At 38.9% G+C, this 26,876-nt stretch overlaps 1 protein-coding gene across 2 annotated transcripts in view; it reads right to left on the minus strand.

Moving 5' to 3' along the window:
• LOC135494968 (diacylglycerol kinase delta-like) overlaps window positions 1-26,876 on the minus strand; it is a 782,762-nt gene that overhangs the window by 119,648 nt on the left and 636,238 nt on the right. For both annotated transcript variants that reach the window (XM_064783336.1, XM_064783337.1), the window contains 2 exons: window positions 20,100-20,129; window positions 219-314 (listed from right to left, as the gene is read on the minus strand). In XM_064783336.1, coding sequence (XP_064639406.1) covers window positions 219-314; window positions 20,100-20,129 — 126 coding nt within the window. The remainder of the gene's footprint in view (window positions 1-218; window positions 315-20,099; window positions 20,130-26,876) is intronic.

The raw sequence follows: 26,876 nt of genomic DNA on the forward strand, positions 1-26,876 counted from the left end.
TTCCAAACAATAGGCAGCTAGAGAGACCATGACTTTTCAATAGGGGGGATACACAGAAAAACTCGTCAATCTATTTTTGAGCGTTCCCAAACAATGAGGGGAAACACTCAAAAACAGAAACACTCAAAAACATTACACCGGCCCCAAAATTCACTCCCTATTTTCGTCAGCAATTTAGAAGGTCTCCTTTCTATTGATTATCAAGCTAGCATGCTTACCACATTGCCTGCCTTCTCTGATAAGAAAGCACTTGTCTCCTGATGTAACATCTTGACACTCTGGACAAGTTCTATCACATGGTTACGCACCACAGGCTGAAATTGACAAGAATATTCAATAATGTACTGCCTCACTCAGAAACATATTTTGCAGTCATCATTATTCAAGGGTCATTTCTGACTCATTGGGACTGAGGGCATTATTACCAAGCTGTCGGCTGTCCAGTCACCTTCAATTCCGCAGCCGAAGTTCCCATTATTGAATAACACATAAAATGGAAAAATTCAAAAACTAACTGAATAAATACGCTTTTCCGATTTTGGTTCCCACTGGACCCGAGTTTTGCCTCCGTGCAGAGATAATTTTGGTGTGGATTGATGCACGAAGTCTACACCACGACATCTCGCTCTTGGCGTTCAATTACCCAACTACTGGGACGATAATGGAAATGACGTTGCGTCATGATGCCGGGGTAACGTGAACTCCGATATGGGTGGGCACTCACATTGGCGGGAAATGTTTTTCGAGGTAGGACTTGGGCGTACTTTAAAAGTTACAAATAACATGTTTTTCTACTATCTAAGAGCTGTACAAAAATTGAAAAAGCATCAAAAGCGTTCAGATTCAGAAAAACAGATTACTGACTGGACCAGAAGAAGAAGAAAACACTATGATTTCAAAAGCCGCCCATTCCTTTATTCCAATTGAGCCATTGCCAGCCTGAAAAACCTTGCTACGAGCCACGACCGCCCTGAACCGCCCTATCGACGATGTCCTTTAAAACGGCTGGAATACCCCACTTGGGAAACCCAGGCTACGTCATCGTATTCATATCACTAAGGAAATGCACCGGGCTATCTAAATATGGAATAAAATATGCGGGGTTCCATTCTTGATATCGGGAATCACCGGGGAAATCACGAATGGGAATCCCTTGATTGAGGACTTTATGTTTTTTGTGCAGCAATATTGCCAATTGCATCTTTCTACATGTACAGCGATCAAGTGAGTTTTGCTCCAAAATGGCAAGGAATTAACGACAATTGGATCAAATTATTCACAATTTTGATGACTTTGACGATGATTAAGGACCTCTAGATGATGGGGAATCTGATATTGATGTCCAGCTCACAGGTCAAGTTCAAAGGTCACACATTTTGCATATTTGAATTTTTCAGGTTATCAGCTTTCATATGAACAAAACTTGTAATAATGTGTTTTGAATTCCAGCAATGCATAGAGATAATTGAAAAAATAATGTCTGAATTTACGAAATCCTAAAAAAGGCGGTTACAGATGGACAGGGCCAAAACAATAGGTGGCTCAATTGGCGTAATATTATTATTGAGATATCACTGCCTGGCAAAAATGCAACAGCCTGATATGTACAAATGAAATAAACCATCTCATCTCGGATAATGTTAATGCATGTCAGTTGCAATGGATATGGGGAGAACAGTTTTGGTCATTGATGTCAATTTTGCAATCTTAGAGAAAGTGGTGTGGTAGCGCAAATTTTATTCCTAGGGCAGTTTATATCAATATTCCGTCAAAAAAACTTAGCTAAAAATGGTTTCCAAAATGGCTGCTTGCCAAATTTAAAAAAAGGAGCTATGTTCTGGGTCTATCTTATTGTTGTAGAGCCCAGGTCTGATAAGAAGTGATCATAGGCCTTAATCATTATATCACCGAGACCTGCATTTTGACTTGTGTAAGGTTTGATAATGTAGACTTTGAATATCGAATGATATTGTTTATCAGGTTGGCCTGGGCGATTTGCAATATTGCCATGTAAGTTAAAAGGCAGTATGGTGAGCGATAGCTAGGCGAACGGATCGGAATCCCGTCTTTGAGGCATAGTGTACCGACTCAATTCCCGATTCGTCTATTAAAGTGACCTTGATATAAGAAGTATATATTACTGCTGATGTTCACCTCGGATCTTCTATCGTTCCGAGGGAGAACAAGGACCCGTTAGCGAATTACGACATGGTGGCCAGTACGGGGGTATTTTCTGTGCAGTAGAAGACGATGTAAGAATATTTATTACGATACTATTGGAGCAATCAGTAAGGATTTTGCGTTTGTTGGCAATTTATAAGAAGAAAGAAGGGTACACGTAGTCTAGAAATAACTACTGTCAATCGAAAAGTTTTGAAATGACTGTTCAATTGCACCATGAGCTGGAGCCCGCTTTACGTTCTCTTGGACTACACATACCTCAGTCTTTATGGGCAATCCAGGGTTCCGGAGATAAATGAATATTGACTTTCGAGTGGCAAATATCTAGTCGTAAGATACAGCAGTTTGGAGAGAGGGTTCAGCATGTTCAGGGAAACCTGATCAAGCCATTCCCAGTGACAATGAAATCTGCACGAAATCGTGATCGCGATAGGAAGCGGCTGTTGGAATTCCTTGGGAGAAAAAGAGCAAAGACCAACGTCCGGAAAAGTGCTGAGGAATTACCGAATATAGTAAGTTACAAGAAATCTGACAATAGTGTACTCAATATAGATGCTGTCCAGTTTAAATCCAGCAACACGGAAGTGGAACCGTCAAACAAAGACTGTAAATCCTTCACACGGGACCAGCAATTATTGAACACTGGCATGCAGACTGATAACTCTATGCAAGAAAGAAATGGTGCATTTCCGAAATCACCTGTTAAGCAATTCAAGTCGAATGCCAGTGGAAGTTTGCATGCAGATGAACGAGACCGTCATAAAACAGGATACACCGATGATCCACAGACCGAGTCCGATTATCACAATTTACCAAATTACCAAATTACCAAATCAGAGCATGCCATTTCTCGACACAAAAATGGCTGCACCCCAATGAAACAATGGTGAGAACACAGTTGCACAGCCTACAATATATGTAAGAGACTTGATAGACTTTTCTGCATGTGCCGAAAATGCTGCAGCTTGTTACAATTCAGAAAACCAAGACATTTACTCCGGAAATCTGAATGATGCAACTGCTATCACTGACTCGGACACATCAAGCATCAGAAACAGTGAGACGTCTACATGTACCTCGTCAGTCTCAAATCTTGAAGTTTGTATCACACCAAATCTACTGTATTCAACCCGTTGCATAATGACTGAACTATCGGCCGTGACGCTCTCGATGGACAAGGCCTCCACCATTTCTGACTGTGTAAGGCAGTATAGCGAAACTGTTTTGAAGACCAGGAAACATATGTGCGAAATATCAGTTTATTTTAATCCTTTTCAAGACTCTAAGGAATTTGAAATAAGAGAATGCAATGTAAAATATGAGATATACCTTCAATGACACCAGTATTGCATCTGACTTTCAGATGGTAACCATTCAATCAAAGGATGCTGTCATTTTGGAATACGTGACTGTTTCAGTGTCACAAGGAAGGCTTCATGTAAAGACTAGAATCGTTATCAAAGAGAGAAAAATATGCTTGTCACACCAAACGCATTAGGACATTTCAATTTTGGATGTATGGACGTCTACAGTTCGTCCAGCCATCGAACTATTTAAATTATTTACCTGACTTTTGAAATTTTAGATATCTGGTTATTGTTTCTATTCAAGTGCAAGGCACGCATGCTAGGTTTTAATTATTATTGTAACGGGTCAACGCTCTCGCTGGACTCACGGATGTTATTTTGGAGAATCGGGACGATTCTTTCTCGAAGGGGGGAACTGTTGTAGAGCCCAGGTCTGATAAGAAGTGATCATAGGCCTTAATCATTATATCACCGAGACCTGCATTTTGACTTGTGTAAGGTTTGATAATGTGTACATCGAATGATATTGTTTATCAGGTTGGCCTGGGCGATTTGCAATATTGCCATGTAAGTTAAAAGGCAGTATGGAGAGCGATAGCTAGGCGAACGGATCGGAATCCCGTCTTTGAGGCCTAGTGTACCGACTCAATTCGCGATTCGTCTATTAAAGTGACCTTGATATTGGAAGATTGACGTCGAGAGTATATATTACTGCTGATGTTCACCTCGGATCTTCTATCGTTCCGAGGGTGAACAAGGACCCGTTAGCGAACTACCACATTATTGTACATATAACTTCATGTAATGAGTGTGATTACAAGTGGAATATTGTTACATAGATTAAATCCTACTAGTTTCCATGGTTCCTTCAACAGTCACAACCCAGTAAACAACAAGTTACTGCTGTCTGGACCTTTACATCATATCCGTTGAAGTTCAGCTTGAGACAAACCACAGTCCATTAGATGCATGGTCACACCTTAGGAAAACGAGTAAATGCAATCTGGATCTTTGTATCAATTCCTTGGAAGCGCATGCTGTGAAAAACTAGTCCAGTCGATGCATGGTCACAGGCTTAGGGCAAACAGTTCAGAAAATATGAACTTTTACATCAAATCCTTTGAATAAAATTTTGAGACACACCTGCCCAGTAGATGCATGGTCACAACCAGAACTAGAGGTACCGCGTTTGCTGGCAAATGCTAGTATATCCGCACTTTGGTGAAATCAGGTTGATGGTAGTGTTATGGGATGGAATAGAATAGTAAAGAAGGAAGCTAATGATTGGAGTGACTTTTATTATTATTTTAGGTAGTCTATTTCTATAGCGAGACATGGCTAGGTGAACTCGTTCAGAATGTAGAGAGGTCACAAGGCATTTCCAAGTTTTACAACAAAATGACCGCCAATCGGCCATCTTGAACGCGAAATCAGCCATTTCGAACTTGACCTTGACATTAACCCCATACACGTTCACACTAAATATGAAATGTCTAGATGAACTCGTTCAGAATGTAGAGAGGTCACAAGGCATTTCCAAGTTTCACAACAAAATGGCCGCCAATCGGCCATCTTGAACGCGAAATCAGCCATTTCGAACTTGGCCTTGATATTCACCCCATACACGTTCACACTAAATATGAAATGTCTAGGTGAACTCGTTCAGAATGTAGAGAGGTCACAAAGCATTTCCAAGTTTTACAACACAATGGCCGCCAGTCGGCCATTTCAAATGCGAAATCAGCCATTATCAAACATAGCCTTGATATTCACCCATACACGTGCACACTAAATGTGAAATGTCTAGGTGAACCCCTTCAGAATGTAGAGAGGTCACAAGGCATTTCCAAGTTTTACAATAAAATGGTCGCCAGTCGGCCATCTTAAGTGCGAAATCAGCCATCATCCACCTCGGCCTTGATATTCACCCCATACACGTTCACACTAAATATGTAATATCTCTGTGAACTCTTTCATAATGTATAGAGGTCACAAGACATTTCAAAGTTTTACAAGAAAAGGGCCGGCAGTCGGCCATCTTATGTTCGAAATCAGCAATTATCGAACTTGGCCTTGATATTCACCACATACACGTGCACACTAAGTATGAAATGTCTAGGTGAACTAGTTCAGACTGTAGAGAGGTAACAAGGCATTTCCAAGTTTTACAACAAAATGGCCGCCCGTCGGCCATCTTGAAAGCGAAATCAGCCATTATCGAACTTGACCTTGTTATTCACCCCCTGCAAGTGCACATCAAATATGAAATGTATAGGTGAACTCGTTCAGAATGTAGAGAGGTCACAAGAGTGTGACAAACAGACGGACGCGGAGGTGAGCGCGTGGAAGTTTGATGGTGTTCGTTTGGTTCTAAGGAAGTAGCCCCGCTCCTCTCTCTTGTTCATTTGTTACGTGGTCACCAACACGTTGAAATGCAGCAGCTGTCGATTATTCCTATAAAACATCATAACATTTGCTTACAGACGGCAATCCGCCATTTTGCCGGACAATACTAAAGCTGGGGCAAAGCATAGAATTTAATGCAATTAGTGTAGTGTAATCCATATTGCCCCTTTAAGAGTCACCACCGCATGGTGCTGCCACCTTCATGTTAAGGGGTTAACTGTGTAATGGCTTCTCTTATTAAACTTGCATTGTTTACATCTGTCTTATTCAAGTGAACCGTACCCCAAATCCAGCAAAGGATACTACTTCCACATGGTGTCAGAATAGGATTGAATATGCAGATAATGTACTAGTAGGCATCAAAGTGCTGCTAGAAGCCAGCAAGTTCAGAAAAACTTCCAGTAAAGAGAGTGGGAACTTTTACCTAGTTTTGCATGTAGTGATGCACACGTAAAATGTACAACAAAGCACATGGTTATTGAAAATCATTGTAATGGCAACATTCCAAGTCGCCCCCCGGATAACGTTGACTTTTCAAAGCCTGTAGAGCGGCCAAAATGGTTACAAGGTTCCGAAAGGTTCGCATCGGCATCTGGGCTGACAGAAAAGGCCGAGGAACAACAAGTAAACAAAATCATATACATGCTTCCCGAAATTGGTGGCTTGCATTGGAACTAACTTTTCCCCCTTTTTTTTGTAATTTATATTTTTTATTTTTAAACTCTCAAAAAAAATTTACACAAAGTATTATATCCAACAATTTTGTTTACAACAGTTTTCTACAGTGTGGTGCAGAGGTGCAAGAAACTTAGTCTTTTCCTAGATAGCATTTAAGAAATTTCCCCATTTTCCCACAAAGTCTGTTCTTTTTTTGTGGCATTTTTCAATATTGATTTGGAGTTTTATTGTCTGTTTGAGATGTTGAAGGTTTGGTAGGCTATTGTTTAGTTTTGTTTTGTATATATATTCTTTTGTAATAATTTTGATATGTTCTATTGCAAGCGACTGCCCTGGACTTCCAAAAATGATGTCTTTGATGTTAAATAGTGGTATGTTTAGATGTTGACAAAGGTTTAGCCAGAGAGTTTTGGTTAAATTGCATTCCCACAACAGGTGTTGTAAAGTTTCTTATATATATTAAACAAAAACTACATGTATTGGTGTTTGTTAGGCCACATTTGTATAACCAAGTATTAACAGGTAATGTTCTATGTAATATTTTATATTGCAACATTCTTGGTGTCAATTGTGGCCCGGTAAGGGAGGCAGTATATGTCGCTCCAGTCATCTTCAGTGAGGTTGCAGTTAGTTATGGTTGTCCATTTGGTTTCTGATTTTTCAGGTCTTTTACTTGTACTTTTAATTTTTTGCCAATAGAAATGTTTTCCTGGTTTTTAAAGATTTTTTATCTTTGTTATGCTAAGATCTACAATTTCGGTCAGATTTGATCCCCCATCTTTTATTCTTTTCTTCAAGTTTTGTGGTACTGCATGTAACACAGCTAAGAGTTTGAACGGTTCTTTTTGAATTCCATATTTTGTCGAGAATTGTTCCCATGTACAAAAGTTCCCTGTTTCGTCAATTAAATCATTCAGATATTTAACACCATGTAGTTGCCATTCATTGTAGAAGATTGTTTTGTTGCTTATTTTGATATTTTTATTATGAAAAATCATGTTTTTAAGGGGATGCTCTTCTTTTGAGTCAGCCATTGTTATCAAAGATTTATAAACATCTTGCCAGAAAGGGTTTAGGTGATTTTTAAAGGTTGCATGAGGGTCTCTTGAAAGCCAAATTAAATTTCCGTCATGCTTAGTAGTGTCAGAAAGGATAAGTGTTTTCCAATCAGAAAAATTTAGATCATTGTGTAATTTCTTAACCCATATCAATTTTTGGGCCATACAGAAGTATTTTATATTTATCATTTTTAAACCACCATTGTCATAGTCATTGCATAGCGTTGTTCTTTTTATTTTTTCATTTTTATTGTCCCAGATGAAGTTAAAGCAGATCTTTTCTGGCCTTCCGAAACATTCCTCTGATGGATTTGGCAGTGCTGTAAACAGGTGTATTAATTTAGAGAGTGCTAGTGACTTAATGATACAGATTTTCCCATACATAGTTAGATTTCTCCCTGTCCAGATATTTAGTAGTTGTGAAACTTCTCTGATTTTGTCTACATAGCTTTTTTCAGTAAAATTTTCCTCATCTAAATTGTATTTTATTCCCAATAAAGTGAACTTTCCCTCTAATTGCCATTTTATATCCTTGTCATTTCCCAGATTGTAGTTTAATTGTTCAGTGAGCCCAATCTTGATAGCTACTGTTTTGGTGTAATTAATTGTCAACCCTGACACTTCGGAAAATCTATCGAGGAGGTTCATACAAGATCTGTAGTTGTGTTCTGTATTATCGAGGAAGAGAGTTGTATCATCTGCCAGTTGGCTAATTAAGTATTCCGAGTTGTCGATTTTTATGCCTTTTATGTCTTGGTTGTTGATGGAGTTGGCAAGGATCTCTGCTGCCAGATGAAAAAGATATGGGGAGAGGGGGTCCCCCTGCCTGACTCCTCTTCCTAATGTAAACCTATCGGAGCAGTGCCCATTGGTTATTATACAACTTTGGATGTTTTGGTAGAAGATTCTTATCTATTTTCTTATATTTTCCCCAAAATTGAAGTTCTTCATTGTCCTATTTACAATATTCCAGTCAAGAGAGTCAAATGCCTTCTCAAAATCGATAAGCAGTATAATACCAGGCATATTGTGTTTTTTCATCTTAAAGATTAAATCCCATGTGATACGAGTGCATTCCCCTATAAACCTACCCTTTACAAAGCCCTTTTGATATTTTGAAATCAATTGATTTAAGTTTGTTGTGATCCTGCTAGATATAACCCCGGACAGTATTTTATAATCGACATTTAAAAGGGAAATTGGGCGCCAGTTTTTCATAAGTTTTTTATCTTTACCAGGTTTAGGGAGGCATGTTATTACTCCTAGTTTTTGATTGTCCGATAGTTCGCCCGTTAGAAAAGCCTCTCTGAAGGATCTTATCATTGCAAGTTTTAATTCACCCCCAAAAGTGATTATAAAATTCCACGGTAAGACCATCTGAGCCAGGTGATTTATTTAGTTTCATTGTCTTCAACACAGCTTTACACTCTGCCTCACTAATATCATTTTCCAATTCCATTGCTTGTTCATCTGTTAATTTTTGTATTGTATCATCTTCTGGGAAAAAGATATTTAAGTTTTCATCTGTGTTATTTGTTTGTTTCTGTTTATAAAGATTTGCATAGAAGGCCTGCTGCTCCTTTAGAATATCATTTATTTCAATTAGCTCGTTTCCATCATTGTCCAACAGTTCTGTAATGGCTTTTTCTTGAAAGTGTCTGTTTTCTAAATTGCAGAAGTATTTTGAGTTTTTCTCGCCCTCTAGATGCCATTTTGCTTTTGCTCTTGTTATTATCCCTCTTAGTGTCTTCAGTTCACTTTGCACTTCAATGTATTTAGTTAAGTTTTCTGCATTTGGATTAGCATTATATTTTATATGTAAAGCATCCATTTTTTTGTCTAATAGTTTCTCTTGTTTTTGATTTTCCCTCTTTTTGGCCGTTGAATACGCTATGGTTTTTCCCCTTATTTGGGTTTTTAGAAACTCAAAAGCAAGTTGATCACTTAGGTTATTGTTTTGATTTGTAACATCATTTATGACTCTTTTAATTTCCACTACGTATTCTTCATCCTTTAGTAACGAGTTGTTAAACTTCCATAGCCCTGGGCCTTTTTGTTGATTTGATAGATTTAAAGTTAATTCCACCACTGAATGGTCCGATCTATAACCAGGTTTTATATAAACATTTTCTGCTTTGTCTTTTATGCTGTCCGATATGAGAAAGTAGTCTAGACGACTAAGTTGATTCCTAGAATTATGCCATGTGTACATGCGAGTGTCAGGGTTTTTATCCCGCCAAGGATCGTGCAGATCAAGATCTAGTTTCATTTCATTTACAGCTTCATTTGCCTTTGGGTTGTTTGTATTCATTAAGTTGTAGTTGTCTAGTGTGTAGTCTTGAACTACATTGAAATCCCCTCCCACCACTGTATTGCTATGATCAAACTCCCCTATTTTGGTTTTTATATTTATGAAGAAGGTTGGTGTGTCCTCATTTGGCCCATATAAGTTAACTATTGTCATTATGTAATCACTGATTTTAATATCTAATATTATGTACCGCCCCTCTGGGTCAATTATGGTTTTGTTAATATTGTGACTGAACGAATTTCTCAGAAGTATGGCTACTCCTCTACTATTTGTGGTATGGTTGGAGAATACACATTTATATCCCCATTCATTTTCTCATTTTACTTTAGTTTGATCGGATGATCGGTTTCTTGCAATAGACATATGTCATAATTTTTCTTTTTGGGCCACAGAAAAAGGTCGTTTCTTTTTTTTGTATCCTGTATGCCCCTTACATTGAACGAACAAGTGCGAATAATGGTCATGGTTTGACAAAAATGCAAATGGTTACACTAGTGTATCCAAGAATAGACTAGGTCTGAAAGTGCTTGTGCTGGGTGCTGTTGTGTACAAAAATCAAGTTAGCATTTACAATTACAAAAGGTTGTTCTCTGGATGTGATTGATTGGGTCCAGAAAAAAAAGGTGGTTATGTACCAAATAATTAGATGTTGACCACATTTGGACAGAGGTTTATATAACTGTCAGCTGAAGTCCTAACATAGATTTTGTGTGAATCAACAGGAGTACCAAGACTCTACATATTCAAGTTGAAGCACTATCTGGTTCCAACAGGATTGTTTCACATACATCTATACATACACATAGCTGACCTATAACCAAAGAATGGAAGGGCATCAAAGAATGAAAGACAATCAAATGGAGTTAACAAAAAGTATTTCAGTTAAAGCTGAATTTGACAGGTCTGGCGAAAAAGGTTATCTATCCTAGTCTATCAGTCCCAATGGAAAGCATAATTTAAAAAAACCAGACAATTTATGCCATAACCAGTCAATTGAACTACATAAAAGCCGTGATTGAGGAACGATACTTCGAAGGAAGCGGCCTGAGTTTAAATGAAATCAAGTCGTGCGATCTCACGATATGTTCCTACAAGAAATGTAGGCGGTCACTACACTAGTTTGCCATTCCGAACTAAAGCTGTCATTAATGTGAAATCAAATGATGAAAAATGTTTTCTATGGAGTCTTTTGGCTGTCAAATACAAAAACGACAGAAACGTCACTAAAATCTATCCCAACATGGACTTTCAAAACGAGGAAAGCTCGATAATGGTGCCACCAATAAAGATCAAATCATTTCCTGTGTGCGTTCAAAAGGATATCCCTAAGATCGAACAAGACAATGGTATCAAGATTAATGTGTTCAAGTTAGAGAACGAATGGGCTAAAAGCATTTATGCCGCAAAGCTGGAACCACTCTACCTCTCTAAGAACTACGATGATGATGATGTTATCGATCTGTTGTATTTCAAGGGTCATTTCATGTACATAATAGACATAAATCTATTCTTCAAGACTGACAGAAATAGTGTATTCATTTGTAGGAGATGCATGAATTACTTTTACAAGAAATCTACACTAGAAAGACATAAATTGAAATGCGGAAAACACGATTACTGTAAGATCAATCTGCCTCAACCGAATAGTAAATGGTCACAACTTAAGTTTGAAAAGCACTCATTCAAGAACAGAGTTCCCTTTGTAATCTATCCTGATTTCGAAGCGATAAGCACAACAGTCAATGGTAATACAAATCGGACAGAGTTTAGAGAGAACTCAGTGAAAGATCAGTGCCCAAATGATACCGGTGCCACTAAAAAACTATTCAAACAGATTGCATCAGCAGTTGGAGTTTATGTTCACTCTGACTATCCACAAATCTACGCCAGTGAGTATCCCTGTCGCAGAGGTGCTGATGTAGTTGACGTTTTCTGTAACTGGTTACTCAGAATAGAAGAGACGTTCTCAACTCTACTGAAATGCAACATTCCTCTCATCATGACAGACGAAGATTTGGTGAGATATCCCCAAGAAACAAACTGTTACTACTGCAATGAATTTTTAGGTGATTTAGGTGATTTAAATGATGACAGAGTTCAAGATCACAATCACTACAATGGAAAATACAGAGGTGCTGCTCACAAAGCTTGCAACTTTATCGAGAAGAAAGCCATGTTTGTTCCAGTATTTTTTCACAATCTCAGTAATTACGATGCTCACCTATTCATCAGAGAATTGATGTCTAGGTCACACAAGAAACTGAAGCTTCTTGCTAAAAACGCAGAAGAGTACATTTCATTTGAGTTAGGTTGTTTAAAATTTTTAGACTCTTACAGATTCTTACAGTCTGGATTGGACAACATCACCAAATCGATGGAAGATGGTGACTTTAAGATAACAAGACAGTCTTACCCAAATCCTGACGATTTTAAACTATTGAGGAAGAAAGGATCGGTGCCTTATTCATTTTACACATCACATGAAAGTTACAGTGTTACTCACTTAGAGAAGTCTATGTTTTTTGATGAATTGAAGAATGAAATGGCGGATGATTCAGTTTACCTAAAATCCAAAAACATAAGGGATCATTTCAAGATCAGAAATCATGGAGAGTTCATCGACCTGTACCTCAAAACATATGTTCTTTTGTTAGCTGATTTATTCAAGAAATTCAGGGACGTTAATTTAAACAATTTCCAGATCGATCCTTGTCACTGCTATTCAGCACCTGGCTTGACCTGGTTAGCCGGATTGAAACACACAGACATAATTCTCGAACTTCTTACAGATAACGATATCCTACTTACTTTTGAAAAAGCAATAAGAGGTGGAATTTCAGGTGTTATGGGAACAAACATGTCAAGGCAGATGAACACCATAAACTACTCTACATAGACGCAAATAATCTCTATGGCTGGGCAATGATGGAAAGTCAGCCTTACGGCAGATTTCAAATGTTTGACGATACCATGATCAAAGCAAACATAACTTATCAGACGATCATGTCAATTCCTAAAGACAGTAAAGTAGGGTATATTTTCGAAGTAGATTTGGCTTATCCAGAGGAAATCAAGTTCAAGTCAAAGAACTTTCCATTCTATCCAGAATCTCTTTTCATAGACGACGACGAATTAAGTCCTTACCAGAAAGAGTTACTTGGTGACGAGAAGAGGTCAAGGGTAGAAAAATTGATCCTCACACAGAAGGACAAGACCAACTACATCGTGCATTACAGACTTTTACAGTTTTACTTAAAGGAAGGAATGATACTAAAAAAGGTCCATTCTTTCATCAGTTTCAAACAATCAAAGTGGTTGAAATCATACATCGACTTCAACACTAAACAAAGGATGGTTTCTACTACTGATTTCGAGAAAGATTACTTCAAATTAATGAACAATGCTTTCTACGGAAAGACATGTAAAAACGTAAGGAACAGGGTAGAAATTGAACTGGTGACAGATGGGGAAATTGCCAAGAACTTCATGGCAAGTCCCAGGTTTTCATCGATTAACATCTTTGACGAAAGTAGCGCAGCAATTTGCATGAGGAAAACATAAATAAAGTTTAACAAGCCAATCTACATAGGAGCTGCAGTACTGGAGTTGTCCAAGCTGCCGATGAATGAATTTTACTACAACATACTTCAACCTTACTTTGGTGAGAAAAACCTAGAACTTCTTTATTTGGACACGGATTCTTTCGTTTTAAAGATCAAAACAGACGATTTAACAGCATACCTCAAAGGGTTAAGGGATCACTTCGACTTCAGTAATTACCAAAAGGATCATCCTCTTAACGACACTAGCAAGAAGAAAGTGCCAGGTCACTTTAAGGATGAGCTTGGAGGAGACGAAATGATAGAATTTATTGCCTTGAGGAGTAAGATGTATGCGTACAGAACAAAGACTATGTCTGGAGAGCAAGGCTCGACTACAAATTCAGAAACAAAGAAATTGAAGGGAATCGCTAAGAATGTAGTGAATAAGTCTATTACATTTGATGACTACGTTAATTGTCTTGAAAACACTACGACTTTTCATCACAAAATGCGTCATCTGAGGTCAGAAAAGCATCAAATGTATCTGGAAGAGATTGATAAGAAAAGCTTAAGTCATTTCGATGATAAGCGTTTCATCTTAGAGGATGGAATCTCTACATTGCCTTTCGGTATGTACTATGAAAAATACATTGATTACAGTGATTTAATGAATGTTTAACCTTAATGAATGTTTAACCTTAATGAATGTTTAACCTTAATGAATGTTTAACTAATTAAATAGAAATGGACTTCATAATTTTTGAGAATGAATGCGATGAAGCCATATTTGAGCTTAATTTAACAGACCCATTGAACATAAAATCGATCACTTTGAAAACGATAGCGCTTTACAACTCGTGGTGGGCAAGCGATATCCTGCCAGCGAGTGCCCAAGTATTCATGTTTCTTTACGAAGAGTTTAAGCTTAAAAAACCACGGAATGCAACCATAATGGAACAGTGCATTGAAGACATTAACCATACACCAGGTGCGACGCCAGATGAATTTTTTTTGAATTTTTTAGATAACCCATCTATTAGAACAATGATAAAAAAAGACAATCTGAATTTCCACACTCTCGACATTTTAGTTTAAGTTCGTTTTGTGAGGAATGGCAAACATACATAAAAGAAAATGGAATAAACCATGTTAAAATGTACTGTGACAAAAATTGCCTAGTCCTTGAACTTACAGAGGACAAATACTTTGACCTTGATATCATATTTCATGATGTTGCAAATGATACACCAGCTGGCAAAACATTCTCCTCACACATTGGCCATGTGGTAAATGAATGGTTCGGCTTTAAACAAGATGCGTTCAACAAGAAAGGAAAATACTACTCCGCCAAGCCACTTAGCTTTTACAGAAAAGAACTATTCTTAAGATCAAATTTGGTTGACAAAGCTAAGACCCTCTACAACAATAAACCTTCTGACATTTTATGTATTGTTCCTGTTGAAGAAGGTGATCAGGTACAATACCAGAGATATGAACTCAATTGTAAGAAAATAGTGAATAAAAAATGTACAAATCATGTCAACTTTGAAATCACTGATGAGAATGGTAAAATAGTTAATTTCAGAGGTAGCTCAGTTACTTTAATTTTTTCACTTGAAACTAAGAATAGTGTGTTTGAGTAATTCTTGTTGTATCACTTGAATAAATTCTACTCCATTAAACTAAGATTAAATGTTTTAGGAGTTGTGTAACACCCTTCTGGTTTACTACCTTCTTGTTTACTAACTTTTAATTTGTATCCTTCTGGTTTACTGCCTACTAGTACTTTCTTGTTAGTTTTAATCTTAGGATAGCAGTAAATGATGACTGCAAAACCAAATGCAGCTAAAATGACATACATTGTTGTACTCCTGGAACTTCCAGTATTTGTGGTAACCTCAGGCTCTGCTCTTTGGACTTTGTCCAAATTGATTTCAGTACTTTCAGTATTTTCAGTACTTTCAGTATTTTCATCTTCTTTCCTGGGTTCATCGTCTTTCCCAGTAAACCTCTCCTTTTTCGACTTCTTGAATTCCTGATATATTTTACCTAATTCTCGAGACCATGCAATTTGTTTTTCGGTTCTTGCTCTCTTAATGGGCTTTTCACTGTCCGTCACTCGAGCTATGCTCTCGGTCTCTGCTCTCTGGACTTTGTTCGGTTCCACTTCCATTTAATCTTATGAAATTTTCATTTTCACTAGCAGATTTTGTTTCTTGACAATGTCCTAAAGTGATCAGTGTTGATGAGGCAAGAGCAGTTAGTGCGCCCATTCTCAAACTCAACCATCCTAACCATCTGTCCAATTCATTGGTAACAATGTAATCATTTCTAAGGTCTTCGTACAGCTGGTCTTCGTCATCAACAGGCAAGAAAAACTTTGTTAATTTAGTGTAAGTTTTTAAGACTGTCTTACCCAATGAATCGTTAAGTCTGGCAGCCCTCTTTGTCTGGTAGATTCTATGGTGTTTCAGTACTTCCTTCTCATTCATTGCGTCTAAATCATTAAATGTAAACTGTTTATTCAGGAAATCCTTGCTTTTACCTGTTGCCACCAGAACTTCGAGGTCTTGTTTAGCTTTAAGGCCAGTTTCAGTTAAATTAGCTTTAATGCCACTATCAGTTAAATTTTGTTGACAATTAGTGTTAACTAGACCTTGACTAGTGTTAACTAGGCCTTGACTAGAACTTACTAAATGTGAACTACTTAACGCCTTGTTAGAAGCTTGTTGCTTTGTAGTGCAATTCTGTTGGTAATTAGCAGTGTTCTGTTGAAAGTTAGCTGCATTCTGTTGGTAATTAGTTGCAACGGGATTAGCTAGATTTGAACTAGAATTAACTGGAGTCACTCCATTAACTGGGATTACTCCGATTTGTTTCATTTGTTGTTCAATTATCGTTGATGTCTGATTATTCATTTATTTTAACGGAAAATCCCTTCCAGGAAAATCCTTTACAGGGTATCTCGATCTGGCAAGTTCTAGACTACATGGTAAAGGGTAACATTTACTGGTATATTGCACCTCTAATGCCTTCAATAAAATTTCACTTTGTTTATCGATTGCTTGTTCATTTTCATATTCAAGCCTGTAATTTTTGAAGAAAATACTTCCTAAGAAACCAGACCATAGTGATCTCAAATCATCCAGTCCGGCCTTATCAGTTGGATTCGGTTTCAATACTACATAATCGATTTTCAATGCTTTAAATGCTTGGTGTAAAAACAGCTTGTAATTTATGTTAATTTTAACTCCCCTGTAATGAAGATATTTGAGGAATGCCAAAAAAACCATTCTGAGATATGTAAAATTTTCTTTGGTCAACTGAGGTTTACCAATTGCTCTGTTAATGAATTCAATTTCTAAATAAGTGTCACACTCTAGACCAGGTAAGACATCATTGGGTTTGAGTTTAACAATACCAAATCGCAAGGCATTCAGGACTGTTTTTTCATAGCTGGCCGCACAGAGCCATTTTCTTGGACTTGAGAAGTAAACCTTAATCCTATTTTCAACAAAATGTTTCAAATTTACCAATAAATCTGACAGACGTGTCTGGCCAAGGTTTATGATGATGTAGTCAAAGTAACGTGTTTTGTTCTCAATAGTGATTTCTGGATTCTTAAAGTAATCACTGTAAGTGGTCGAATTGCAATTCCTGCAGTATGTGTAGAGTTGCTTGGCCGGTCTGTCAAAATTCAGTTTTTTCTGGCATTCAAAAAGTGCCCATCGTTTGCAGTTATGGCACAATTGAGCATCACTTCCTGTGAATGTATCATACTGTTTCATAGGTGTTACCTGAGTAATAGGTGTTACCTGGTTCATAGGTGTTACCTGAGTAATAGGTGTTACTGTAAGATCGAGCTCTGCTCTGTGCACTTTGTCTAGATCTTCTTCAGAGACTGTCATTGATGGTTCAACCCTTGGTCTAATGTAACCATTTTGTTTCATAAGTTTCATTGGATTGAAATACTGCATTTTACTAAAATACTTCTCTAAAGAGACATAACTGTACATTCTATCACTCATGATTTAGAATTAAAAAAATCATTAAATAGTAAACTTGCTTTTATTCTTGTGACATTTCGAGCACTTGACCAGTAGATATCTGTGTCCATTTGAAGTAATGTGATGAGTTAACTTACCCGAATTACCTGTAATTTCCTTACATCTAAGGCAATAGATCTTTTTCATATTCAATTAGCAGAGACAATAAGTAAGTAATAGGGAACCTTGTCGTTTTATCCATGTTACGTATTTGGTAAGTTTGGTAGGTTTTGGAAAAAAACCAAAGACCCCCCTGTGTTTACAGAAATTATCCATGTTGGGTTTTTGGTAGTGTTTGTGGTGTAAAACCTAGGATTCCTGCCAAATTTACATGAATAATGATGAAGGGTGAAGTTTTTTGCCCAAGTTTCCAGGATTAGTCGTAGATAGTCGTACATGGGGTTCCCTATTACTTCCATTGATTGCCTTTCTTTGCAAAATAGGTTTGAGAAGTTTTGTCAGGACCCCATGAAAGGGGAAATCAACTATGCTTCCAGTCAGAGTAGTCCTACCTGCACTAAACAATGATATATATATATTGAGCATAGTATATAAATTAGCAATTAATCTCTACCTGGGGTGACACAGAATGCATAGTTTAGAATGATACTTGTTTTATACTATACAATGTATTTTGAAGATTTATGCAAAGAGAGTGCTTAAAAATCCTCTTTTTGTAAGATGAGACATTTCACTGCATAAACTGCTCATTTATTCATGTAGTCGCATACCTAATAATCAGTTTGTCAATACAAAGCGTCCTTATAACAAAATAACTTTAACAATCTTTGTAAAATTATTGTTCGTCAAAGTCACTATTTTCAAAAATCAACCATGCTTCCACTCAGATATGTCCTAGCTACACTAAACAAGTATATATATATTAAGCACAGTACACATACTGGTAATTAATCTCTACATGGGGTGACACAGACTGCATTGTTTAGAATTAGGCTTGTTTATACACATCTGGTTATGCAATAATCACACAAAGCAGCAGTGACCCATACACTCAACCCAAAGGAGGTGTTAAACCCTCCTGCCCTCGCTTGGATTAGTAATAGGGAGTGTGGCAGATCTATGGAACAGCCTTCTTGCTATTGTTGGAGGTTGAGGAAGTAGGCTCACGCTCAGTCGGGAACAATGGATTGTCTTGGGGGAAGATAGAATAAAATCCAAATCGGGATCAAGGGCTCTAGAAACGTAATGCAAAAGCTCATTCCTCAACAGGACAGAAGGTAAAATGGGGTATTTGTAGCTCCTGTCTAATTGTAGCCCCTGGCAATGTTTTTCATTCATATTCCGGTAACTATGGAATTATTCAGCCAACCCAAGCAGGGATAAAAAAGAAGAGACTCTTGAGTATCACAAGATAAATAGTTCTGGATTATGCATCATGTTATGTAAGAGCTTTGACTATAAGAAATCAGACACATGCACAACATAAGTTGGGGTCGAACTTTTTACAGGTCTGAATTTTCAACACTTGCAGAGCATTGAACTATTTGAAACTTGGTTCAGGTGATAAGTTTTTAGAGACACTTTTCTGACCCTCGGGGTATTTGTAGCCCAGTATATCCTAGTTTTTTTTATCCTCATAACCGAATTATATTATCTGATCATAAGTCTATCGGAATTCGATACAATGTTAACCCTTCATGTACCAACAATGATACAATTGAGGTTTCATACTAGTTAATCTAAAATTATTTCGAAATAATGTTAATATTTCAAAGTTACTTGTGTCTCTAATTGACTAGATAGCAGCTTTCTGGTGGTGCCAGCTTATAGTTGGGGTTGATACATGACCCATAATTGAAACTACAGTTTTTAATGGCGCATGAAAAGACCGTCAGTCAATTCAGAATGTCACAAGATGTTGTCTGACACAAGGCATGATATACAGTAGAGGTAATAAATATAGCTTCGTGTTTTAACACCAGTTTAAAATCAGTCCGATTTGTGATGATTAAAACAATTGTTGGTAAGCGATTGTATTGAACATCATTCAATGTGTTCAATAAACATTGTTTGATACCAGCAAAATCTCGTTGTCAACCTAGATTTTAATAATATTGAAAGCTTTCTTACTAATATGAAGACCAGAAACCTGTGAAAAAAATGTTCTCATACATAAAAAAACATGCAATTTTAAATTTTAGTAAGGGGCTACAAATACCCCAAGGCCACAGGGTATGTGTTGCCCCTGACCACGAGTCGTGTATTTTGTCTGAGAGGCATTTCTTTAGACTAAGTGCCCTAAATTGCAGGCTATAACATTGTAAGAGGTGCCGCTACAAGATGCAGGCCAGTTTTTGTGAATCTGCCTGGAAATCTCTTGCGTAACCAAAGCGTAACCGTATAAATGAAAAAGGGGCTACAGTTACCCCATTTTAACTTACAGGCCACTCTAATCTAAACATGCAATACACCACTTGTTTGGTTCAGACATTAATCATGAGAAAAGCACAACAATGATAGCACAGGCTAAATATCAGCAAAGTAATCAAAACACTAACAATAAATACTAAAAACAACAACAAAAACAACAACAACAACATAATAGCCACCTGATGTCCTTCACTGTCGGTTCCTTCAGCCTGAAATGAATTGGGATTAAACATTAGAGAATCGGGCTTCTTACAAATTAAAAGTGAAGCATAAAGGTCATAACAACTATGAGCTTATTAATCTGTGCAAATATCCGATTACCATTCCAAAAAAGTTATGTATCTAGGAGGTGGACTACAGGCACATTAAAATAACATGTATAGCGTATAGGTCAAACCAAAATTGGTATGACATGTGATGTATCGTTGCTTGGAGTACCTACCATAAAAATATCATCAAAAAGAAGTCACTAATAAACGAGATATTGCACTTTTTACCTGTTTTAGTTTTGGCCTCCTGGTGGCCAAGTTGAGTACCAGATCAGATTGAAATTCGGTGTCCGAGGTTACATGATGTAGGGAGTCATTGACGTAGGGAGTCATATGTACCAAATTTCAAGTTCATAGCTTTATTGGTAAAGAAACGTGCCACAGTTATGCTCAAATGGCCAATTTACGCCATTTGACCTCAGTGACCTTGACAAGTAGGTCAAATCAAAACCCGTACCATATGTGATGTATCCTTGCTAAGAGTATCTACCATAACATTTTTACCAACAACTAATCAGTAATAAGTGAGATATCACACAATTTATGTTTTCAGTTTTGGCCCCCTAGAGGCCAAGTCAAGAAACGGACTAGACCGAAATTCAGTGTCAAAGGTCATCTGACCTAGGTGGTCATCCAAACAAAGTTTTGAGTCCATAGCCGTAGCGGTTAGGAAACCTGCCACTGTTTTAGAAATAGGATACGACGGACGACGACGATGACGACGACGACGGACACTGCGGTGTTGTATAGAATCCCCTACGGTGAGCCAAAAATGAGGTGACCAGAGAACATTCTCGGGAGTGCAGTGGGGCCTCATGGTAGACACAAACATTTAAAGTGCCTTGAAAAGTGGTTTTATTAATTTACCAAAGTTTACATAGCCATCTCAATTCATGCTGAAGTTTTCTAAAGTTTCAATAGCTGAAGCAGAGCTTTCTCATTACAGCAGTTCCAATCCATGCCATCACATGAACATCATTATTTTCTGCACTTTTATACTAGTATGATGAACCTACAAAATAGTGAGAATAGATATTTCAATTACTACATATACATCAATAATAAATGAACAGAACAAACATTTTCATGACATCGATGTCCACACTTTCCTTGACTCTACAATAAAATGGCCAGGGCCATTGTGCTCACCTCATGTGGAGGAAAGATGGAGAAAGAGCATGGTATTGTGTCATGTAGTGTTAGGTCCAAGCAATTACAATTTCCCCAAAATGGCCAATTTACAGTACATTCGACCTCGGTGACCTTGAAAAGTAGGTCATATCAAAGAAGACCCGGGTGACACATTGAATGGTTGTTAGAATTAGATGTACCTATGATATAAAATTGGTGCCAATCGGGCAAGTCATTACTAGGAATAAAGGCATTTTGAAGAATTTAGGATTTGGCCCCCTCCCTGGAGGCCAAACGGCAAATCAGATCGCACCAAACTTCGGTACCTGAGATCACCTGACCAAGGGGTACATGTGTACTTAATTTGTGATCAATAGTCATTGCAGTTAAGAAACGTGCCATAGTTACGGCCTGACGGCAAATTTACGCCATTTGACCTCTGTGACCTTGACAAGAAGGTCAGATTAAAAACCTGTGTGACATATACTGTATGGTGGTTAGATGTACCCATGATATCAAATTGGTGACAATCGGGCAAGAAGTTAAGGAATAATCACATTTTTAAGGTTTTTGGATTTTGCTCCCTGGTGGTCAAGTGGTAAATCATATTGGACTAAACTTCGGTCCCTGAGATCACCTGACTAAGGGGTAAATGTGTACCGAATTTGGTATCAATAGTCATTGCAGTTTAGAAACGTGCCATCGTTACATCCTAACGGCCAATTTACAACATTTGACCTCTGTGACCTTGAAAAGGAGGTCAAATCAAAAACCCGGAGGATATATGATGCACCTTTGCTAGAAGTACCTACCATATTTTTTTCAAAATTTCCCGACTACTATTAAGGGAGATATTGCATATTTTCACTTTTAACGTTTGGCCCCCTGGTGGCCAAACCATGAAACGAATCGGACCGAAACTTGGTCTCCAAGGTGTCATTACATAAGGGTACATGTGTACCAAGTTTCAACTCAATAGCTCTAACAGTTACGAAACGTGCCCTGCTAACGGACGACGGACGACGACGACGACGACGACGACGACGACGACGGACGACGGACGCCACGGTATGGGATAAGCTCACTTCTGCTAAGAGGTGAGCTAAAAACGGAGGGCAAAAAGCATTAGTACAATAGTCTTGCTCGATGAACCTGTCAAGAGAATGGGTATTGCAATTAAAAGTAGAGAGAAGCAGAGAGCAGTCTGTTTCACGGCCCCTGTAGTCAGTCAGTCATTTTAATATAATTTTCTTTTACACAATATGATTGAAACCCTTATCGGAACATCTGGGTAGAATTGTGTACTAAGTTTGAAATTCATAGCACTAGCGGTTAAGAAACGTGCTACAGGATACAACGACAACGACAACGGATATGTGACCTAGGGCGTAATGCGTAGGCCTACTAAGTTTCAATTTAACAGCTTTAGTGGTCAAGAAACGTACCACTGTAATTACACTCTTATCGGCACATTTACGCGATTTGACCTCTATGACATTGACACGTTAGCAAAATTGACCTAATTTTAGAGTTTGACCTCTGTGACCTTGACAAGTAGGTCAAATCAAAAACCCGTATGATATGTCATGTATCCTTGCTAGGGGTAACCACCATAAAAACTTACCAAAGTTACACTCTAACACCCAATTTTTGCAATATGACCTCGGTGACCTTAAAAAGAAGGTCAAATCCAAAAATCGTAAGACATGATGTATCCTTGCTAAGAGTCCCTGCAGTAAAAATTTCATCGAAAAAAAGCCATTAATAAGCGAGATATTGCACTTCCTACTTTTTCAGTTTTCGGTGGCCAAATCAAGAATCAGATCGGGCCAAAATTCGGTGTCACAGATTATCTGATGTAGGGGGGTTACATGTACCAACGTTCAAGTTCATAGATTCAGCAGTTAAGAAACATGCCATAGTTACACTCCAACGGCCAATTTACGCCATTTGACCTCTGTGACCTAGAAAAGTAGGTCAAATCCAAAAATCGTAGGACATGTGGTGTATCCTTGCTAGAAGTCCCTGCCATAAAAATTTTATCGAAAACAATTCACTCAAATAAGCAAGATATTGCACTTCTTACTTTTTCCATTATGACCCCCTGGTGGCCGAATAAAGAATCAGATCGGGCCAAAATTCGGCATCAGAGGTTATCTGATGTAGGGGGTTGTAGTAACCAACAGATAATCTCTACAGCGCTTATGTCAATAACTATACTTGTGCGCATGCGTAATAAAGCATTTGTCTCTCATCACAGAATCCCGTGTTCCCGTGTTGTATTATTGGCGACGAGGAGTAAAAAACATCGAAAATAAGCATGGAAGCCAGCAAGAAATTATAATCAAACTAGTTACGATAGTAAATTAGTATCTATAGATCATATCTAGCGAGAGACCACTGCATGGCATCGGTTCTATTCCGATAAAAAGCAGCTTGGAAGCAGGCCATCCCAGTCGACCGAGCTTTCGGATCAGGGGAAAGCAGCCACGCCGCCCGCACTCTTGAGGTCACGTGATCAAATTGGCGGGAAAGCATGCCGAGCGACGACGAAGAGGAACCTGTGGTAGAGACCAGATATGTCCAGACGGGCATACTGCTGCATATTGAACCGTTTATTATACCAGATAACCGGCTCAATGTTGGAAATGAATGGGAGGAATGGTTAGATGAATTTGAGGAGGAGATCCAGCTACAGAAAGTTGAGACAGCAAAAGACAAGGTCCTTTGCCTCCGTAGGTATGGGGGGAAGGAGATCAGGCGTCTTGTAAAGCACTTACCAGACCCACCCGCACCGCTTGCACCTGAGGACGACTTTGAGAAGATGAAAAGGAAGCTCAACCTACACCTCATCCCCAAGAAAAACAAGCAGCACGTGAGATATCTTTCAATAAAGAGAAACCGCAAGCAGGGGAGACTGTGACAGCATACACAGCCAAGTTAAGGGAGAAATCGGAACACTGCGATTTTGGTACAACCAGAGACGATAGGATTTTAGAGCATATCATACAAACCATTCAAGATGACAGCTTAATCAAGAAAACCATTCAAAAGAAGTGGAATCTCGACTAATTCCTAGAAGAAGCAGGTGAAAGGGAGGACCTCAACTACGAGATCAAGGACATGAAGGCTGAGCACAAAGTCGCTAATGTCAACTTTCGCCATGGCAACCGCAGCAGATTCCAGTCAAGGGGCAGGAAAGGTCAAGGACAGCCACCCAGGGACAAAAGCACAACCAGGGACAGCGAAGGCGCACCTTGCCACTACTGCGGAAAAACCGGGGCCCATGCACCAAATCAAAAGGTGCTGCCTATGGAAAGGAATGCATGAAATGCGGTCGAATGAATCACTTGCTGTTTGCTGCAAAGCAGGACGCGATCATCAGCAGGAAGATAAACCAAGAAGGTCCAGACACCAACGAGGACGCAGATTTGGTCGTTCCAGCAATCGAAGTGTCGTCAAGAAAGTATTCGATGATGATCAAGGCCAAGACAATTCTGAAGAAGAGTCCGATGATGCGACATACATACAGCACCAAGCCAGCCATGTCAGCCGATGCAAGAGGGTAAAGTCAGGACAAGACCAAGCAACTGTAGAAGTACGCATCAATGATGTCGACACCAGATGTGAACCAGACAGCGGAGCATCAGCTAACATCATGGACGAATACCAATTTAGGTCATTGCGGCGCCATTCATCGAATGTAGGCAACCTACAACCAACAAGGGAGACACTCAAAACCCTCCAATCCGAGCTCTAAGTAAAAGGCGAATTTTGGGCGACCCTTAGAAACAAGACCAGATGAACAGCAGCGAAGTTTCTGGTGATAAAAGGGCATATGGATTCACCACCTCTAATCAGCAAAACAACTCTTGAGGACCTGGGAATGTTGCTTATAGACCCGGACGGAGCGCTGAAGGAGAAAAATGGACTCCGAATAAAGAAGGTCCAGACAACGAACTCTGAACTCCAAGACATCCTGCAAGAGTATGATGACATTTTTCACGGCATAGGAGTGAGTAGAGATCCCAAGACAGGAGAGGAGATTAAAGCCCAGTTGGAAATAGACCAGGAAGCGATACCAGTGGCACAAAAACCAAGGCATGTGGCATACCACTTAGAGAAACCGTTAAAAAGTTGGCTAAAACAGGGAGTAGAGGAGGACATCTTCCAGCGTGTACCTGACAACGAAGCAATAACTTGGTGCTCACCATTGTTAGCACAGCCCAAACCAAAGTACGCAGACAAAGACCCGGATCAGCTAGAATCACACATGATTAGAGCCAGTATAGACATGCGTGTACCCAACAAGTCCATGAAGAGAAGTCGCTGCGTCCAAGCTCCCATTATTGATGACTTCACATACAAGTTGAGGGACTGCAAGGTCTTCAGTAAGCTAGATTTACGCCAGGGCTACCACCAACTTGCCGTAGACGAAAAAACGGGTAGTCTCGCAACGTTCAGCACTTCATGGGGGAATTACAGACCAAAAAGACTAGTTTTTGGAGCAAAATCGTCACAAGATGTCTTCGATGAGATCATGTTCAGAATCTTTGGTGACATCCCACAGTGCATGAATCAGCGCGATGATTTAATCCTGGGAGGAAAAGACACTGAAGATCACAACCGAATCTTGTGGTTGATACTACAGCGAGTCAAGATGTATGGAGTCAGATTCAACCTAGAGAAATGCGAATTTGGGAGACCAGAAATAGGATTCTTCGGACATCTTTTTACTGGCAACGGACTCCGAGCCGATCCAGAGAAAATCAGAGCAGTCGTTCAATGCAAAGCACCAGAATCCAAAGAGGCAGTACGCAGTTTCCTAGGGTTGACAGGATACCTTGACAACTTCATCAAGAACCATGCAGCGGACATCTTTTTACTGGCAACGGACTCCGAGCCGATCCAGAGAAAATCAGAGCAGTCGTTCAATGCAAAGCACCAGAATCCAAAGAGGCAGTACGCAGTTTCCGAGGGATGACAGGATACCTTGACAACTTCATCAAGAACCATGCAGCACTCACAGCACCACTGAGAAGACTAACCCAGCAGAATACAAAGTTCAAATGGCAGCATGAAGAGGAAAAATCTTTCCAGAGCCTAAAGGCAGCCATCACTAGTAGTGAGACCATAAGATACTTCGACCCATCAAAACCAATCATCCTGCGGACTGAGGCCAGTTTCAACGAGGGACTATCAGCGGGACTATTCCAAAAGAGAGCAGATGGAGTAAGACCAATACAGTTCATCAGCAGGAGCCTCACAGATGTCGAAAAGCGATACAGCCAGACAGAAAAGGATGCATTATCCATCAGATGGGCAACACAGAGACTGATAATCTACTTAGCAGGGGCACCAAGATTCAGGATCATCACAGCACACAAGCCACTGCTACCGATTTTCAACAAAGCAACTGCCAATATACCACCAAGAATCGAGAAGTGGATCATGGAGCTACAAGACCTAGACTATGAAATTGATGTATGAGCCAGGAAAAGACGAGCAAGATCCGATGGACTACTTATCGCGACACCCAATGCCGGACACAGCGAG

This window comes from Lineus longissimus, chromosome 10 (assembly GCF_910592395.1).
Source record: "Lineus longissimus chromosome 10, tnLinLong1.2, whole genome shotgun sequence".
Taxonomy (NCBI): Eukaryota; Metazoa; Nemertea; class Pilidiophora; order Heteronemertea; family Lineidae; genus Lineus; species Lineus longissimus.